Source organism: Biomphalaria glabrata, chromosome 4 (assembly GCF_947242115.1).
Source record: "Biomphalaria glabrata chromosome 4, xgBioGlab47.1, whole genome shotgun sequence".
NCBI classification, from domain to species: domain Eukaryota; kingdom Metazoa; phylum Mollusca; class Gastropoda; family Planorbidae; genus Biomphalaria; species Biomphalaria glabrata.
The window spans coordinates 55017624-55036350 of record NC_074714.1 but is presented as its reverse complement, the minus strand read 5'-3'; the positions used below and the strand labels follow the sequence as shown (position 1 = coordinate 55036350).

The following is an 18727-nucleotide window of genomic DNA, read 5'->3' as shown; positions in this document are numbered from 1 at the left end:
TTTTGTTTTTGTGGTAATGCTGTAATACCCGACCCTTTGACGTATGTTTGTTCAAGACAGTTCAAAATAAAGATGGTCTAGACCTCCAGGCAATATCTAATTATTATTATTATTATTATAATTTCCAATTAGCTAATAATTCGTTTCTCAAAGATTTCGAATTTTTAGGAAAATAGTTAGAGCCGTTTAAAAAATACGAATTTATGTTAGGATCATGACTGTAAGACGAAACTTTCTGTACGCCTAGATCTAGATTAGGGGTTCTCAGCCTATGGGTCGCGACCTCCTTGGGGGTCGATTGGCGATTTGCCAGGGGTCGTCTAAGACCATCGAAATTATGGATTGTTATTGTCTTCTAGTGCTGTATCTGTGTGTCTGGGGTGTGGGGTCGCTGCAGAGTGGGGGATTGTAAAAAGGGGTCGCCGAGTATAAAAGGTTGAGAACCGCTGATCTAGATGGTTTTGTTCACGAGAAATGATACAATGACATACAAATTCCAAAGTCACTATGTTTACTGTTTTAACTTTTAAAACCCAAATTATCAACTCCATCATTATAATAGGCAGTTCCTGTTGATGGACTTGCGGGGTATGCTGGAGGAGGCAGGTTGTCATAGCTTGGGGGCGGTTGTTGGTAATATGAGGGCGGCTGGACAGTCTTGTCAGGTGGATAGGGGTAGGCTCCGTACGGCTGTGGAGGGTACACACTCCCTGGAGGCATGCAAGCTGTGTTGACCATTGCAGATTGTGATGTTGAATCTGTGGACAAGTTTTCAAACATTTAATTTAAGTGTCTTGTTTAACCTCTGAATACTTCATCACCTGAAAATAACTTGCCATCTATAGTCGCAAAACAGGTAAAGCTTATCTATTTCTGTGCTAGAGGGTTGATGAAAGTGTCTTGTGGCTAGCTCATCGATTAGCCGCCTTTACTTCCCTTAGACTGACTTAGAGTTGAGTGGGACTCCTGGGCATCATAAACATACCGAAGTTAAACATTCTTCATCGGGTTTCAACAGAGCTTTAACTCTCAGCCTCTCGCCACTAATGTCAAAGGTCTTTTATAGAAACAAGCAAAATATAAAGTAAAAATACTTTTTAAAAAGGGGAAAGCTTATCTAGGGGAAGAACTCCACATTTACAACAATATATTTCAATACTGTAAGATTTATTTCCTTTTTCGTTGTCAAATCAAAATGAATGAATTGCCACTATTTAATTATCTAATTCGTTTTCTTTTAAATTCATGTTTTATTAGGAACAATGAAAAATTGGGCAAAGTTTCAACTTGATCCCAGAATATGAAATGGGAGACATAAAATGTTGGAAAATCGTACCAGACAGACAACAGACAGACAAATTTGATGTAAGCTTTGTTTAAAAAAAAAAGTGAAGTTTCCAGTTATGTTGGTCTATATAAGTCTATAAAGCTAACCTCCCTAGCTCACGTGATTAAAACTAAAGGGCGGGGAAGGAGTTGGTGAATAGGAAAACAAATCCATATAAGCCTTACTCTGACAAATCACTGTAGGGGGCGCTCCTGGGCTATGGATGATAACTCCTGGCTGACGACGTCTTCTGCGGCATATGCAAATAGCCAGAATAATGATGAAGAGGGCGATTCCTCCACTGACTACAGATCCAACGATAGGCCCAATGCTGTAGCTGTAAAAATACACAATTCAATAACAAACTGTTATGTTAATTAATAACAATATTTCCATTAGTACAAATATATTACTTTTAATCGTCTTCTTCCTCGTTCTCATTTTTATGTTGGAGCGTTCAGATGACTAGACCAATATACGAGATGAACTGTTGGAGCGTTAAGATGACTAGACCAATATATGAGATGAACTGTTGGGGTGTTCAGATGACTTGACCAATATACGAGATGAACTGTTGGAGCGTTCAGATGACTAGACCAATATACGAGATGAACTGTTGGAGCGTTCAGATGACTAGACCAATATATGAGATGAACTGTTGGAGCGTTCAGATGACTAGACCAATATATGAGATGAACTGTTGGAGTGTTCAGGTAACTAGACCAATATATGAGATGAACTGTTGGAGTGTTCAGGTAACTAGACCAATATATGAGATGAACTGTTGGGGTGTTCAGATGACTAGACCAATATATGAGATGAACTATTAAAGTGTACAGATGACTAGACCAATATATGAGATGAACTGTTGGGGTGTTCAGATGACAAGACCAATATATGAGATGAACTATTAAAGTGTACAGATGACTAGACCAATATATGAGATGAACTGTTGGGGTGTTCAGATGACTAGACCAATATATGAGATGAACTATTAAAGTGTACAGATGACTAGACCAATATATGAGATGAACTGTTGGGTTGTTCAGATGACTAGACCAATATATGAGATGAACTGTTGGAGTGTACAGATGACTAGACCAATATATGAGATGAACTATTAAAGTGTACAGATGACTAGACCAATATATGAGATGAACTATTAAAGTGTACAGATGACTAGACCAATACATGAAATGAACTGTTGGAGCGTTCAGATGACTAGATCAAAATATGAGATGAACTGTTGGAGAGTTCAGATGACTTGACCTATATATGATATGAAGTGGCAGTGGTTTCCAAATCAAGCAGCTCTCCATGTATTTTTCTTTCTATGGTTGTTTTGGGGCCAGTGTCTTGTTCGGGCCTTATGGTAAAGACAACAGTTTTGAAGGACATGGTCAGCATTTTCTGGTGACACTCCACGTAGGCAGATTTCACTGGTTCCAATTTTGAGCTTCCGGTACATATGTTGTCTCATTCTGTTGTGTCCGGTCCTGAGTCGAAAGATTAGACGTTGATCTTGTCGGGATAGCTTATAATAGGCATCATCTTTTTTGTAATTTGGATGAGAGCTTGTCCATTTCTCATTTAATTTATATACTATCAGTTTCTTCATTTCTTATGGATCGGGTGCAATGTTTAATTGTGAGTTTGTTCTCCCATTCTTGGCGAGTATGCCAGCCTTCTCATTTCCTTCTATATTTTTAGTCAAGATCTATTTTAAAAAGATACAAAATTGATTCAAAATAATTGATTTAGTTTCACTCAAGATAAGCGTTCTGCTTTGTTTGTTTTTTTAAAGTCTGTGTGTGTGCTTATTTTTTTCGTAACACCACTAGTAAAATCAATAAATTTAGAGACACTTTAAGACAGAAGAATCACAAGTAAAGTAATCGTCCTAGAAGGCCTAAACACTGTCTTGCAACGTCACAGCCTGTGGGCAGCGTAGACCAACAGCTCGTTGCCGCGTCACTGGCCTGCACGACGTGGAGACGAGCGTCTCGTTTCCGCTGCCCAGAGTTTGTGACGTAACTGGTCTGTAACGAATGGTCTCGCTGCACTTGCCACACAGGATGCGACGTGGTAGGTCAATGTTGAGGCCTGCTATGATGACTGGTCTCGAGCCAAACGGAAAATGTCTAATCTGAATTAACTCACAATGTTGTGGGTCTTGGACAACACGACTCTTTACAACAGCCGTAGTCACAGTAAATGCTATATCTCGAATCTTCACTACGACACATCTGTGTAGAAGCTAATGAACAAAACAAAACCAAAATTCATTAAGGCTCATTGAAAAAAAATAATTTAATTAATACTAAAAATAACGATCTTTAATTTTCCATATGAATTTCGTTTTAAAATTTACAATATGCACAGCACTTATGCATTGATTAAAACATTAGTGCATAGAATTGGTTGCCTGAATCAGCCAGGCAAAACCAATAGGATACGCGCAGGACGCAATTACCTTCTATTTAAAAAAAAAAACGCCTGAATTGAAAAGATAAGTCGATCTACATATTATACTATGAAACAGTGGCGTAGCTAGGGGAGGGAAAATAGGTATATAATGTTGCCAGGGAGTTGATTTTTTTCGCCTTATTGAGTCACAAATTAAATTCTTTTTACAACATTATAAAGCATAAATAAGTTGATATAAAATTAGAGCATAATTTTATTGAATAAAACAGAACTATGTTCAACATTTTTATTATTGGTGCTAAAATATGTAATCTAAAAGAACTCCATTGGCGAGGCCATCTTTAGATAATTGAAGACCCAAAATGAAATTTAAAAAAAAAAAAAAAAAAACAGTGAGAAAAAATAAAATTTAAAAAAACCTGCCCGTCTATATCTAAATCGACGAATAACCGAAATGTATATATCGCATATTTCCCAAGTAGAGATAGAGTTAGACTAGTAAACATTGAGTCATAGACAGTCATAGTTGTTTGTTTGAGATATGATCCAAGTTCTGCATTTTTTCTCTAAAATGTTCCTTTAGTCTCGCTTAGATACGCTAAGAGGCTGCCTAGTTTGCCTATGCCTAGATAAAAGCTAAACAAAACAACAACCAAATAAACAAATCAAATGTCAAAGCCTTTTACGATCAATACTATTTTTTAAAGAATCCTTCGCCAACTCCCTTAATAGCTGCGTAAATCTGAAATAAACTTTAGCATGTTCATCTTATAAGTCTAACAATTTGAATAGTAATCAATTTACCAGGCACGATAATGTGAAGCAGAAATAACAAAGCGATCTTCGTCATAATTCGATGCATTTGATCCGCCATTTTGGTTTTCTTTTCGATGTATATGTCCGCCTTGTCAATGAAGCACTATCATGAACTAGATCTCCTGTGTATTGGGTAACTTAAACGCGTCACTGAGCGCGAGGTGGAGGTGTATTCTTTTTACGTCTTTTATTATTTACCTTCGTCTCTGGGGATATGATTCTCAAAACTTTGATAGTAGACCCAATGACCCTTTCGATCCATATTATCCCTATGGCTCTTTTGATCCATATTGTCCAAATGGCTCTTTCGATCCATATTAGCCCAATGACTCTTTCGATCCATATTAGCCCAAGACTATCTTTACAGCCCATTAGCGAACATATTCTGAAATAAAGGGTTAGTCAAGATTTTATCTGGTTACCTTTTTAAGCTTCGTAGGCCGCGGTACACACGTACACACGAGACCAAAATGAATGCTGCTATGGAAGATGGGCGAACATGGTGAAAAGAGAACATTAATCGACCCAGGGAAGACAATGGCTTTTATATGTGGTTACGTGGCAAAATATGTAGGTCACAGCTGGGTCTCAGTAGAATCGTGAACTTGCACTTTTTAAATCTTCGGACTAGAAAACAATCCTTGATGTTATTGAATATTAGCTGTAGTAACTTTTAAACTGAATACAACTAAGGCGCCTAGTGATTACAAATGCCCAACCTGTGACCGCAACTGTGTATCAAGGATTGGCCTGTTTAGTCACACAAGAAGTTGCAAAGGGAGAATATTATCATTCGGTTTGCATCGATTTTATATTTTATTTGGGGCCAACTAATTCACTTTGCCTAGGGCCTCCTATTACACAAAGCCGGCACTGGTAGATGAATCATATTCAGTTACATCTATTGAAATCGTATTCGTAAAATGTTTGTTTTGTGTTTTACATGTTTCGGATGTTCCTTCAGAGTTGAAGATAATTACTTCCTAGTCCAAACCTCCCGCAGGACGACGGGGGATGGGAGCGGGCAGGGTTTGAACCCGGGACCATCGATAAATCTGAACGACAGTCCAGCATGCAAACCGCACGACCAGGCAGCCATCCTATTCGTTAACAATATCTCTTCGCCTTTTCTTCTGGGATTGTCTCAGTCTGATTTCCTAAAAGTTAAACTCATCCTATCTCCCAAGCAACCGTGTGTTATACGTGTATGTTGGGTTATTTCGGGCTGTCAACATTCTACGTTCCATGGTCGTGTGTACATTTGGTTCTAAAAATCTTGTTTAACTACCTCTGTTCAACATCACGATATTTCGGGGTACGACCCAATGAATGGAAGGGACCCCTGACTAGGAAACATTGGTGACAATTTTAGGAAAACAAGATTTGCACGGTAAGATAAATGTTTTGGTCTTGCATGGGTGCATTTTATATTTAGTCTTGACCTACTTACTCTTAAAGGACACATTCTATTCTAACAATACCTCTATTCAAGTCACACTTTCTCGTAGTGGAACTTTCCGGGTGGGTAAAACCTGGGTGGGTAGAAGCGATTCTCGAAAGCGGCTCTAAACTATTTTCCTAGAAATTTGACAGTTGATGGGTATCGTTGGGTAAAGAATTGCTAGCTCGTTGGCCACACTAAGAAAACTCTTTGTTTGACCGTTATAATTTTTCAAAGTATAAAACCAAATTAAGTTAAATTTGGCTAGAGAACTAAAATATTTATCTTTGAATTGACTACGTCTTCGGGTATTTCCGCAAGTAGGCCCTCTTCATTAAAGAGTTTCAAGGGCGTACTCGCTATACGGGCAGCTAGGCAAATACCCGGTGGTATCAGATGGGCTGGTGAAGTCACCGAACGGGCCACTTTGATTGATGAAAAGTACCGTAAATGTGATTGGCATTCTTATACCATTTATAAAAGAACTTTACAAGTTAAACTGTGTAATACTGAACACCTTTACCTATCCCTTAGTCTGTTTGACCGTTGGGGCACCATGCAAGATTTGTCGATCGTCTTTCTCCATTCTTCTTAGTCTTTTTCGCCTTAGATTTTCTTTTAATGCCCCTGTACCTTAACGAACTGATTACTCCATATGCCCTCCAGAGAGCCCTGCGCTCAATGGACTCAACGCTTTGAGTGGTGCCACGTTTCTCCCTCAAAAGCTACGGTCTGCGGGCTTTTTCAGTGCACGGACCAAAGGTTTGGAACTCACTCTCTATTGATTTCAGACAGACAACAGGCTACACCACTTTTAAGACGTATCTGTTTAAAACTTTTTTAGATTAATTGTCTAATCTTTTGGTTTGTGATGCGGTCTTTAGATGCGGTAAAAATACAAAACATTAAGTTAGACCTATCTGAACACATGCGTGCGTTCAATTTTCGATGCGTTATCAAAGCTTTAAATTATTATGAGGGCAAGTAACAATAGATGTCCTGGATGTCCATTATATGACAATAGATATCCTGGATGTCCATCATATGGCAATAGATGGATCCTGGATCATCTTCTTTTTTGAAGTAACGTCTGTATTATATAAGATATATATAAGATGTCAATCATATGGCAATAGATGTCCTGGATGTCCATCATATGGCAATAGATGTCCTGGATGTCAATCATATGGCAATAGATGTCCTGGATGTCAATCATATGGCAATAGATGTCCTGGATGTCAATCATATGGCAATAGATGTCCTGGATGTCAATCATATGGCAATAGATGTCCTGTATGTCAATCATATGGCAATAGATGTCCTGGATGTCAATCATATGGCAATAAATGTCATGGGTGTCCATCATATGAAGGCCGGATGGTATGGTAATGCCTAGGCCAATTAAGATACCCAGTCTCCCCCCTGGAGACTTAATTAAGTAATGTTCAAGAAAACTTTACGCGCCATCGTCCAAGTCTAAATCTAAATGACCATCATTAGAATATTATAAAGTGTACTACATTTATACATTTGCCTAGCCAGAATTTTTTCTCGGTGGTGGTGGGTTATAGATACACAGCGTGCACATTTTTAAGTGGTGGCCATAGACATAGATAAATATAGACTGGCCAATAAAAGAGTTTTATGAAACGAAAATTTGTGTACTTTATTATACAGCAGTCATAGACATAAATAAATAAAGACTGGCCGAAGGAAGTAACTTCATGTAACTTGAAAACATGTATATCTATTGTATTCGGATTTCCGAATTATGAAAAATTGCATGATCTTCATTCTTAGAGATTTAAAAAAAACACTAGTGAAAATAATGTAGTACTGATATAGGTGTGTGACTGAAATAGATATGACTACTTAACTTTTATACTGCTCGTAAATGCTGTATAATAACGTACACAAAATTGCAAGTCACAAATTTTCGTTTCATAAAACTCTATAATCGGCCAGTCTATATTTATTTATATGTAAGACAGCAGTGTAGTTTTGTTTAATCTCTAAGACTGAAGATCATGCAACTTTTCAGAATTCGGAAATCCGACAACAATAGATATACATGTTTTAAGTTACATGAAGTTACTTCCTTTTTCCAGTCTATATTTATTTATGTCTAAGGTGGTGGCCAATTTCTCTCTACAAAGTATAAAGCGGACTAATTCAACTTAAACCATCACAACAGTCAAGTGCAATTTCTTCCCCTTGTTTGATACCAAACCAAATAATTAATTACACAATAGTTTATTAACTAATTGTTTAATTTTTTTTATTGATTCATATTAAATAACTGTGCCAAATTTCAGCTTGAGCCGAGATTGGGCGTGGGGAAAGTACAAATTATAACAACCAAAAAAAAAAGAGCAAAAACTAATGAGGTAAAATTATTTTAATAAATCTCAAAGGCAAATGAGCCAATACAATCACTAGCATGAAATAGCTGCATCAAAAGTCTTTATAAAAAGTCATGGCATAATAGACAGAGCTTAGCAAGTAATACAGTCTGATGAGGTCAACCATAAGTGTATTAATGAGATTCTACAATTGTAAATCTGTTTAAAGAGTTTTAATCTGACAAATATAATTATAAATATTGTTCTGGGGTTTGCACTTTCGAGGTAAAAAAAAAATTTAAAAAAAAAACTGTAGTGGTGGTAAATAGAGAATAAAAAAAAAAAAAAAAAAATTTATTACCCCCCCCCCCCATACAGTTTTTTTTTTTGGTAATGTACTACTTGCATAAAATTGTTAAAATACACCAATACATGTGTTAATGCAAGCAAAGTACATTATGTGTGGTCGAGAGAGGTTTAAACCATGGCACGGCAACAGGTTGCAATGTCGTAGGTCAATGTTCAAGTCTTCTATTAAGATTGGTCTTGACGGAGCAATCTATAAGCCTAAAAGTTGTGCTATATGACAGCTATTAAAAACATGGAAAATAAATACACACTAGGCTTACACTAGGTGACAGAAGTGTGTCTGGACATAAAGAAACATTAGGGTCTTTTGATTTTGAAAGAGAGTTGGCTTGTCACTACAAAAAAATAAATATTCATTTTTAGTGTACCAGTAAATAAATAAAATAAAAAGGCAGCAGACTAGTTCACAGCAGTTTAAAATGTTATAAAACAAAAAACAAATTATAGAGTTGCAAAGTGTATCAGTGCGTCCATTATCATTAAATAAAAAGTCTTTACAGATTTAAATTTTCAATAAATAAATCTATGTATGCATGTCTGTGTCATTCTAGACTCTGTTCTTTCATGGACACACCTATTGGAACACTATGTCATGCTTAACAAAATTCATAGCAGTTTGTGCAGCAGTTAAATATTTAAAAAAGAAAAAAAAAAAAAAAAGACGTCAAAGATAAAACGAACATGAAAGTTGCTAATGCAATAAAAATATTTTTTATGCAAATTATTGCTTTATGGCTTCATATCATTTTCAAAGCTTCAGACTTTATTTCAGGGGAGACGATTATTACATCTTAGCCCAAGGTTACTTTGTTTCAGGGGAGACAATTATTACATCTTAGCCCAAACTGACTGTTTCAGAGGAGACGATTATTAAAATTTTAGCCCAAACTGACTTTCTTTCAGGGGAGACAATTATTACTTCTTAGCCCAAACTGACTTTCTCTCAGAGGAGACAATAATTACAATATATCTTAGCCCAAACTCCACCAATCAATCAAACTATCTTGACTCATCTGAACAGGGAGTGTCCTGTTGTGTTGACAACATAGATAATGTACAAAAGAACTCATCAACAAAAATTATAATCCCACTATTAGAAGTGAATTAGGTAAGAGAGAGTTTGACCTCCATTTTGTCTGAGCTTAGAGACCATGTGGCACACACCACAAGTCTGAATAGCTCAATGGTTGTGCGATAAGTGCTCTGGACTGTCGCTAACTTGTCTCAATGGTACCAGGTTCATATCCTGCCCATTGCCATTCCCGTCGTCCTGCAGGAGGTTTGGACTAGGAAGTGGATTATCTTCAACCTTGAAGGAATATCCGAAACACAGGAAAACATTTTACAAAACATTGTCATGTGGTATGCACTCCGGATTCTTTGTGATGGTCCTGTGATCAAACCCAAGCCACTTCCAGGAGGTCTTGGTTAGGATATAATAATCATCATTTGTGAAGGAGCGTCTGAAGCGTGAAAAAAAAAAACTAAAACAAAAAAAAAATGATTGAAAGACAACAAAATAAATACATAAAGGAAAACATTTTCCAACCAAGAAACAGGTCAAATAAAGTTTAACAACGACTGAGAAGGAGCACTAACAAGAGTTAAATTACCACCCCAGACCTTTTCCAGAAAAAAACACAACAAACTAATGGGTCAAAAAAGTAGGATGCATTTAAGAAAAAATTCAAATTGGAATCAAATAAAAATGAGTATTATACAGTCTTACATGGGTATAATATCAAGTTGACATTAAAGAATGTGCATACACGATTTGGACCAAAAATAAAACTAAATGTATATAAATATTCCATAAACAAAAAAAATAATATAAACCCAGGACTAGACACAAAATAAAATTAAATTGAACCATTTGTAGGACATTACATTAAACATGTCATTTTAACTGATTGTATGCTTTTCGATATTGTTTCTTCACCAAACTATTTCTTTTAAATGTTTTCCAAAAAAAGAAATCATGACGATGGTTTGAAGTAATTCTTAAGTTTAAAAAAAGTGATGAATAAGAAATGAACACTAGGAAATAGTTGTGGGAATAGATTGTCTATCAGGACAAAAGATGTTTTCTGGAAAACATCGAAACATCTACACATGATTAAGACTGGGATTCTGAATTTCTAGATTTCCGAGGACGCCCAAGAGTGTACCCAACTTTAAGGGTATCTAATATTCGTTGCAAAAGTAAAGGGGGTTGGCAATTATGCTGGCCACATGACACCCTCAATAACTATTGACCTTAGAAACAGATGAATTTTATATCATCTGCACCCAAGGATTGCATGTCTGAAAAGGGTACATTCACCATACTAGACTAATGAAAATATTATTGGTCAAACTTCACTTACTTTATGTTTATGTGTGTAGAACTTTGTATCCCTAGTTAATAAGTTTCAAATTCCCAATGTACATCAGCAGTCTTAAATTTAAAAATTATTTCATGAAAAATATAATAAAATTAAATCTCACTACATAAAATGTGAACAAATAACATTTACAAATAAAACAGTATTATGTTACAATTGTAAGTTGAATTATAAAAGTAGTATTTGAAAAGGTCTTTGTTAACATAAGGTAAGCCGATAAGTCAACACCACGACTACAAAAAGTATTTTTAAAATTAAAGCCCTTCTTTTCAGTATAAATAAAATTACTTAGTTATGTGTGTTTGAGTGGCCAAAACCACTTGGCTACCTATCAAGGGGGGTCAACTTCCTAACCCTACTTGAATTGTCTTTGCCGAGATTGGAAACCTTCTCTAAAATACCTCCTCCAACCCCCAAGTCCACAAAAGAGTGACCATAGTGCACTGAGCATGAAAGCTGTGCTATACAAAACCAGTTTTAAAAAAAAATTATGCCTTAAAAATAAAAATGAGATAATTGTAACATCATGAAAAAAAAATATATATATAATATTTATGTCAGTCAAAACATTGTTCTTTACAAACAAAAATTTGTTTAGTTGCATTTGTGATGAATAGTATTTACATGTTTTTGAGTCGCAATACATATTTTTTGTATCAAACTATATCAAATATCAAGTGACATGAATTGTTTTTAGACCAAACATTCAGAAAGAATTATGAACTACCAAGAGAAACTTTGAATGCTGCCAAATAAATTGTTTTATCAGATCTAAACAAAAAAGATTTATTGCTGATAATATAAACACCTATCTGACAGTATAAATCTTTTCTTTTAGCCTTTAAAACTACTACCAGATGCTCAGCTAATTAATGTTTCTGAAACGTGTAAGGTTAATTGTTATAAGTTTCCAACAAAACAAGGGTCAGTGTACATCAAACTTTATATCATAAGCATCGAGACGATAGTTTCCGAAAAAACAACAACTTTGTGATTTGTAATTTAAAACATTTTTCTTGATTTACTGATGAGTTCAAATGTAAACAAATATTTTGGTGACCATAAACAAAAGAGGTGTTGTGTGAAAATTAAAGCCAACAATTTTTTACCAGTAAAAAAAACATTTTAAGTACACTGTAGGTTTTTTCAATGGACAGAAGCAAATCATCTAGTACATAACATGCTACATGTTAGCAATTTCAATGTGAACCTTTCAACTGTACTTAAAGTAAGACAACACAAAGTCAAAGCAGTGTCTGTGTGCGTGTATCAATAAGTACACTGGTGCCCAACATGTGGGTTGTGCTCTGATAGGTCTAATAGAATAATAGTTGCTACAAGTACAGTTATTTATTTTTTTTATTTTTTGGAGTACATTTGAGACAAGCAAATCCAGTAGAGGCTCTATATAGTTAGTGACAAAAACAAAGTATGGTATTATGTCAACAAACACATAATCACAGTTTAGTTTTTAAAAGGTGCGTCTGCCATTGGTTGTTGGGCTGGGTTGTATTCATACGGTGGGGCGCTGCTTGTTGGGTAAGGCAGGGGATAGTTGGTCGGGTAATAGCCAGGCTGTGGGTATGCTCCGTATGGCTGAGGGGGACATCCATAGCCTTGTGGTGGGTAAACAACACCAGGCTGAGCTGCCCCTGGTACTAGTACTCCTCCTTGAGTCATCATAGTCGCTGAAAAGTCACAAGAAAATTGAATTATTGTTTTTTTTATTATAATTTAAAGTTAACTATACTATAAACATTTAAAATAAACTATACAATAGTATGGGAAATCCCAATTCCTAGATCATCATGACTTATTCAGTAGGTAATGAGAAATTGTGATATCATTAAGTTCTTGAATTTACAATACTATTATAAATGCAACTGGCAACAATGGTAGGGGTAGATAAGTACAGGCCAACACAGGTAACACATAGCAGTGTACTGAGAGTGGTCATTCTTGAATTCATTGTCATGCACATCTGCACAATTTAGCATTACCAACTCCTTTCTTATTGTTGTTATGTTTTGATTATGCAATGTATTCTTCCTTTTACCTTTGAAGTTGAAAGTCGCTGGCTGTTTTGTTATTGTGTGAGCCTTTTTGAGGCAGTACTGTTTTTGTTCCCAGTTCTCAAGTAAGTTTATAGAGAGTGAGAGTGATCATGTGGCTGCATGGTTTGATTCATCATAGTATTTTTTTTATTATTATAGCTTTTATATAGCGCTACTTTCATGCTTATAGCATGCTCAGAGCGCTTTTTGGTCCAATCTCATTTGTGGACCAGTGGGGGGGAGGGGGTATCTAGGAGTTGGTTTTCTGTGCTGCCTTTAGGTGCTCAGTAAACACAACTCTGCCCGAGTCGGGAGTCGAACCTTGAGCCCCCTTCTAGGTAGCCAAGCCAAGCCAAGTTCAAGCGCACTTGGCCTCTCGACCACGCTTCCCACCAGTAGTACTTTGAATAGTCTTCAGAAGGGTGACTTATGGGGGGCATTTGTCTGTATTGTTTTAGGGATCCAGGTTGGGGCCAACTGAGAGACTATGCAGAGTTGTGACTGTATCCACCAGTACAAACCAAAATGATTGCATGTTTGCCAGTTTATTAATTCATTGTGTAACCTATATTATATCATTTTAAATATTCATCATCAATTAAATGCTTGATAAGTGTCACCACCTCAAAGTTGGTGCCATAGAGTAGAAACCCTAATTCTGTATTGTGTATGTTAATTCCATATTGTGAATCTTATTCACAACCCATGTGGCACTAAGGTGAACACTTTTGACCTTAGGTGAACCAGGGAGTTAAAGGCAGTCAGTCCACATAGAGATCTTGTAGCAAGCACTTGTATTGAGTCACTTAAGATATAAGCAGTAGGGTTAGATGTTTAAAGTAGTTGGTTATAGAATAAGTACTAAGTTGTGATATTCGTATATTACTGTTGGATTAATACTGACCACTCCTGGGTCGAATTGTATGGTGTATTCACTATGTGGTGTTATATTAAACTTATTGTGTCTGCTACACCCAGCGTCATTTCATTATTCTGTGATTTGTAACAAGAACCCAATGTCACCACCACGCCTACATTGATAACCACAGCCACATTCATAACATATAAAATAACCCGGTGACAATAAGTTAACACTTGTTGTGCAGTGAGATAATTAATTAAATATTGCATTAACTGTTTATCCTAGTTAATAACTGTCAGGGGTGCCCGGGCAGATGAGGGAAGGCATAAAATACACCCCAGACAGTGTGGGCATCGTCCGTTACTCTTATGCCATAAGAATATTAGAAACTGTGTCACATAAATAGCAGTAGAACCTTCAGTTGACTGCTAAGACTAGTAGTTAATTATTCATTGATTTAATAAACATTACAAGCAACTAGCCTGTATGTTATTTACTTTGTGTTTATTTCAACTGTTTTAGGGTCTGAGGCATTATAGTATCACCTATTTATTTTGCTACAATATGTAAGCTGTACGTTTTGCCTAATTGGATGTGAGCATCTTTTGAAAGTCTTCCCACCTATTTATTGTCACAGTAGCGTATCTTGTGTTTACTATTTTGCTCAAGTACCCCCTTTTTTTTTTTCTAATTTATTTATGGTAAATCAATGTCGGAGTCCTCAGACATCAAGCAGCATTGAGTCAGAGTGTGTCTGGTCATGTGTTGATGGAGTCATCAGAAGTTATTGGACTGCGGTCATAGGCCAATGCTATTTGTGGCAATTCTCTCTTCTGCAAAGCCTGGAAGGAGGCTCTGTTCTTCTCACACAGGAAACTTCACAGATGGGTTATTACCCCTATTTTTGTAATTGTGCCTTTGTTTTAGTCCACTTTTGATTTAGTATATTTTTATATTATTTTGTCACATTGGGGTAGTGGTATTTGCTACTAGTGCAATAATATCATATATTGACTAGTGCAGTAATATCATATATAGTTTGCTAAGTATATCGCTGTTAAGGAAGTATCTAACACCTTTGTTCATCTCCCCTGGCACTCCAGATATTCAGTAAAAGCCCAGTCCAGTTGATTCCAGTACAGGTTCAAGACAAGAAAAAGCACTAACTATGGTTCAGTTCAGCACCACAGTACGTTTTAGAAAAGTCTCTACAGTGAAGTGATTGTGCAGTGTTTTGAGACGCCAATGGTAGTGTCTGGTAATTTATAATTAATAAAGTATATGACAATTTGATATTGAGTTTTCAAGTACTTTAGATAGTTTTGTCATGTTGTCGGGTGTTTGCAACAAGCCAGATAGACAGTCATAGCAAGACATACCAGCTTCGAAAATATGCAAATCATGAAGTCATAAAAATATTATAAGTGGAAATAACCACATGAAAAGAACATGAAAAGAATGCATCATTAAAGTTAAGTAATCTCAAAGACAAAGTGAAAGTTATTTTTCTACTGCTTGTATCATGTGGTCTGCATTCTTTTTGTCTTACTTACATTGTTGTATGACCATCCCAGGCTGGGAGTGAACCACAACACCAGCTGTCCGCCGTCTACGACAGATACAAACAATGACACAAATGATGACGATTAAAGTACCTACTCCGACACATACTCCAACTATCAGTCCAACGCTGGAAAAGAAAAAATCCTCCAAAATAAAATGGCATTTTGATAAAATATCTAGGCCTAAGCTTTACTCACTAAATAAATGCATCCTTTACAGTCCAACTTAGAGACTCAGAGGATGGGAAATAAGAAAACTCTTTTTTGTCTACTATGTGCTCCTTTCAGGTCTTGCAATCTATGGGGCCAATGGTAAACAAGGGTATCATGTGGCCAGCACAACAACCAACTGCCTTTACTTCCTTAGCATATGTAAAGTACTCATTAGAGTTGGGTGTTCTGAAAATCCTGGAATTCAAAATCCCAGTCTTTACTGGGGATCAAACTTGATACTCCTTGGCAAGGTCAAGAACCTACATGTGATGCTGGTTAGTGATACTGGTCTGTATCTTGAAACTAATGACTATTTTATTTTAAAGACTGAGTAACCTGACTGCTATGATTATATGGACAGCAATTCTACTAGTTAAGGGTCCACTTGAAATAGGCACATGAAAATCCTTCTTACCTGTTACAATAAGATTCACTGAAATTAATCTTTGGAATTTCGGCTCACATAATGTTCTTGCCTGTGATCTTTGACAATAAAACTATTATGATTATATTAAAGTTACTCTCTTTACATAGAAAATAGTCGGCACCTGTAAGTAAGCTCAATGTAATACCCCAAGGAAAGAGGAATCAGCTCACAAATACATGGCTCTAAGATGTATTGGATGAAAATGCCAAGCAGATAGGTACGATGTGAGGACAGTTAAAAGAGATCCACCCAGAAACGAGATGCCTAGAGAAAGCTGGTGGTTGGTCTATGCCCAAGATGATCATCAGGCAAAGAAGAGATGACGTCCCATAAAAACATTTTGTCTAAGTTAGTATCAAAATTCATTTTGCTCAAGTCTACAATAATATACAACATTTTTTTTCTTTCAACTCTGTATTAGCCATTCTTTTAGAATTCCTAGCTTCATCACAGGCTAGAACAATTTGGAAAAGAATTATTTGACCTTGAATCTATATAAGCTGTAATCGTGAAATGATATTAAATTTAGCACTTACAGATTAAATTGTCTGGTGCAGCAATGTGATCCACAGCAGCCATATCTACAGTTAGTGTAACGATTGCCAAATGCAGTAATGGAACAATCAGCCAAACTTGTTGTGACTAAGTCATGGCATAGAATAAAAACAAACATTATGGCATAGAATAAAAACAAACATTATCTCCAAAGTTTCAAACAAACATACATTATATATAAGCATATTTAGTAGAGTATACTCAGTCTTCAAGATAGACAGTACAGAGTATTTAGGGTTATATATAAATATAGGGTATCTTCTTCTTCTTCTTCTAGCCAGCTTTATTGCTGCTGAGCTGTGAGCAGAATGTGCCAAGGAAAAAAAGTGTGCTGTTTTCTTCAGCTGTTCAGCACTGCCATAAAGGGTGTTGGTTATGTTGGGCTGTATTGGAAGTAGGGTCTGCCTAAGGTGGATTAGGGAGTTGCATTCAAAGAGGATATGGTTTACGGTTTCAAAGGGGTGGGCGCAATGTCTGCAAAGGGGTAGTTGTGTGGAGTTTATTTTGTTCAGGTGGTAATTTAATAGTGGTGTGTGTCCTGTTCTTAGTTGGAAGATTGTAGATTGTTCTTTGCGGGGGAGGAAGTTAATACTGTCCAGTTTGTTAGGCGTAGTCATTTCTCTGTACATGGCTCTGCCTCTGTTTCCTGATGCCCATTGGTTGAGCCACTCCTCTTTGTGATTGTTGACTAACATTGACCTTAGGGTGAGGTAGTTAACAGGTCTATCTGGTTGTTCCATATATGAACCTGCCTTTGATAGCTTATCTGCCTTTTCATTTCCCATGATGCCAATGTGTCCAGGGATCCACTGTAGTGTAATATTGATATTTAATTTTGATATCATCTGGTGGATTATCACAATGAGTGTTGTCAACTCTCTTGGGCTGTTTGAGGTGCTGCTGTTAAGTGCTTGCAGAGTAGATTGGGAGTCTGTAAAGACAACAATATCTGATGGTGGTTGCACTCCTTCATATAATTTGTTTTCCACTGTCTGGAGTGCTATGGTAATTGCCTCAATTTCGGCTTGGAAGTTTGAGCAATAATCACCACAGGGTGCGCTTATCTCAAAGTGTTTATTTTTAGGGAAGACCAGGAAGGCACCAAGACCAGCATTGATGGTAGCTTTGAAAGCCGATCCGTCTGTATAAATATTGATAGCTGTTTTTTTGATAGCTTTCGATTGTTTCAAGCGTGCCTTCTTTGAGCTCCAGTGGATTTGATTCTTTTGTTAAGGTGTTATTTAGTAAATGTGTTTTGATGGTTGGTTGTTTGTAGTTTAGTCCGGGTGTAATGTTTGAAAACCTGGTAATTTTTTCTCTGTTATTGGGTAGGTGGTGTTTTAGGGCTAGTTCGTCAGTAAGTTGGATCACAGTCCTTTGCTTTTTTTGGTTGTATATAGTATAAAGTATAGACAGTAGATTTTCTAGACGGTCTTAGTCTATCTTAGACTTTAACTTTAGATGACTTATTAGAGTATGACATAGTCGACTAAGTCTAACTTTGTCTAAGTTATAATATGTTAATATTATTTTATATTATTATTTAAGTGTCTTAGACGGTCTTAATAAACTTAGTCTTAGTTAGTGACTTAGACTTAGTTACTAAGTTAGCAGTTATCAGTTAGACTCAGAGTTAAAGTTAGAGTACTTAAGTTAAGTTAGACTGTCTTAGACTAAATCTAGATTAGAAACTAGAAATCCAGTCCAGAATCTCTAGATCTAGTGATCTAGACCTCGATAGACTAATTTTTACTGTGTATGTCAACATTAGAAGAAAAAGGTCATGCTTACTCAAGTGGAAAATATAAACAACCAGAAATGTCAGAAAAACTGTACTGCCGGAAGCCATTTTTTGTTGTTGTCAATTTTCATTTCCTACTTCCGGAACTAGGCAGTTGTATTTATGAGTCTACACGAAAAATAAACGGGAGTAAAACTTCCATGATAC

The 18727-nt window shown here is 36.3% G+C and overlaps 2 protein-coding genes across 2 annotated transcripts; both read right to left on the bottom strand.

Annotated features, from left to right (window-relative positions):
- Positions 1 to 4730, bottom strand: LOC106066793 (cysteine and tyrosine-rich protein 1-like). Its single transcript, XM_056027229.1, has 4 exons — positions 4559 to 4730; positions 3488 to 3584; positions 1513 to 1664; positions 1 to 758 (listed from the first exon to the last, which is right to left on the bottom strand). Exons 1-4 carry the CDS (start codon positions 4626 to 4628, stop codon positions 520 to 522), a joined length of 558 nt encoding a protein of 185 aa, XP_055883204.1. The 5' UTR covers positions 4629 to 4730; the 3' UTR covers positions 1 to 519.
- Positions 4731 to 8394: 3664 nt separating this feature from the next.
- On the bottom strand, positions 8395 to 18727 carry LOC106061583 (protein shisa-5-like). The gene is made up of 4 exons (XM_056027422.1): positions 18571 to 18727; positions 16761 to 16866; positions 15576 to 15712; positions 8395 to 12794 (listed from the first exon to the last, which is right to left on the bottom strand). Exons 1-4 carry the CDS (start codon positions 18626 to 18628, stop codon positions 12571 to 12573), a joined length of 525 nt encoding a protein of 174 aa, XP_055883397.1. The 5' UTR covers positions 18629 to 18727; the 3' UTR covers positions 8395 to 12570.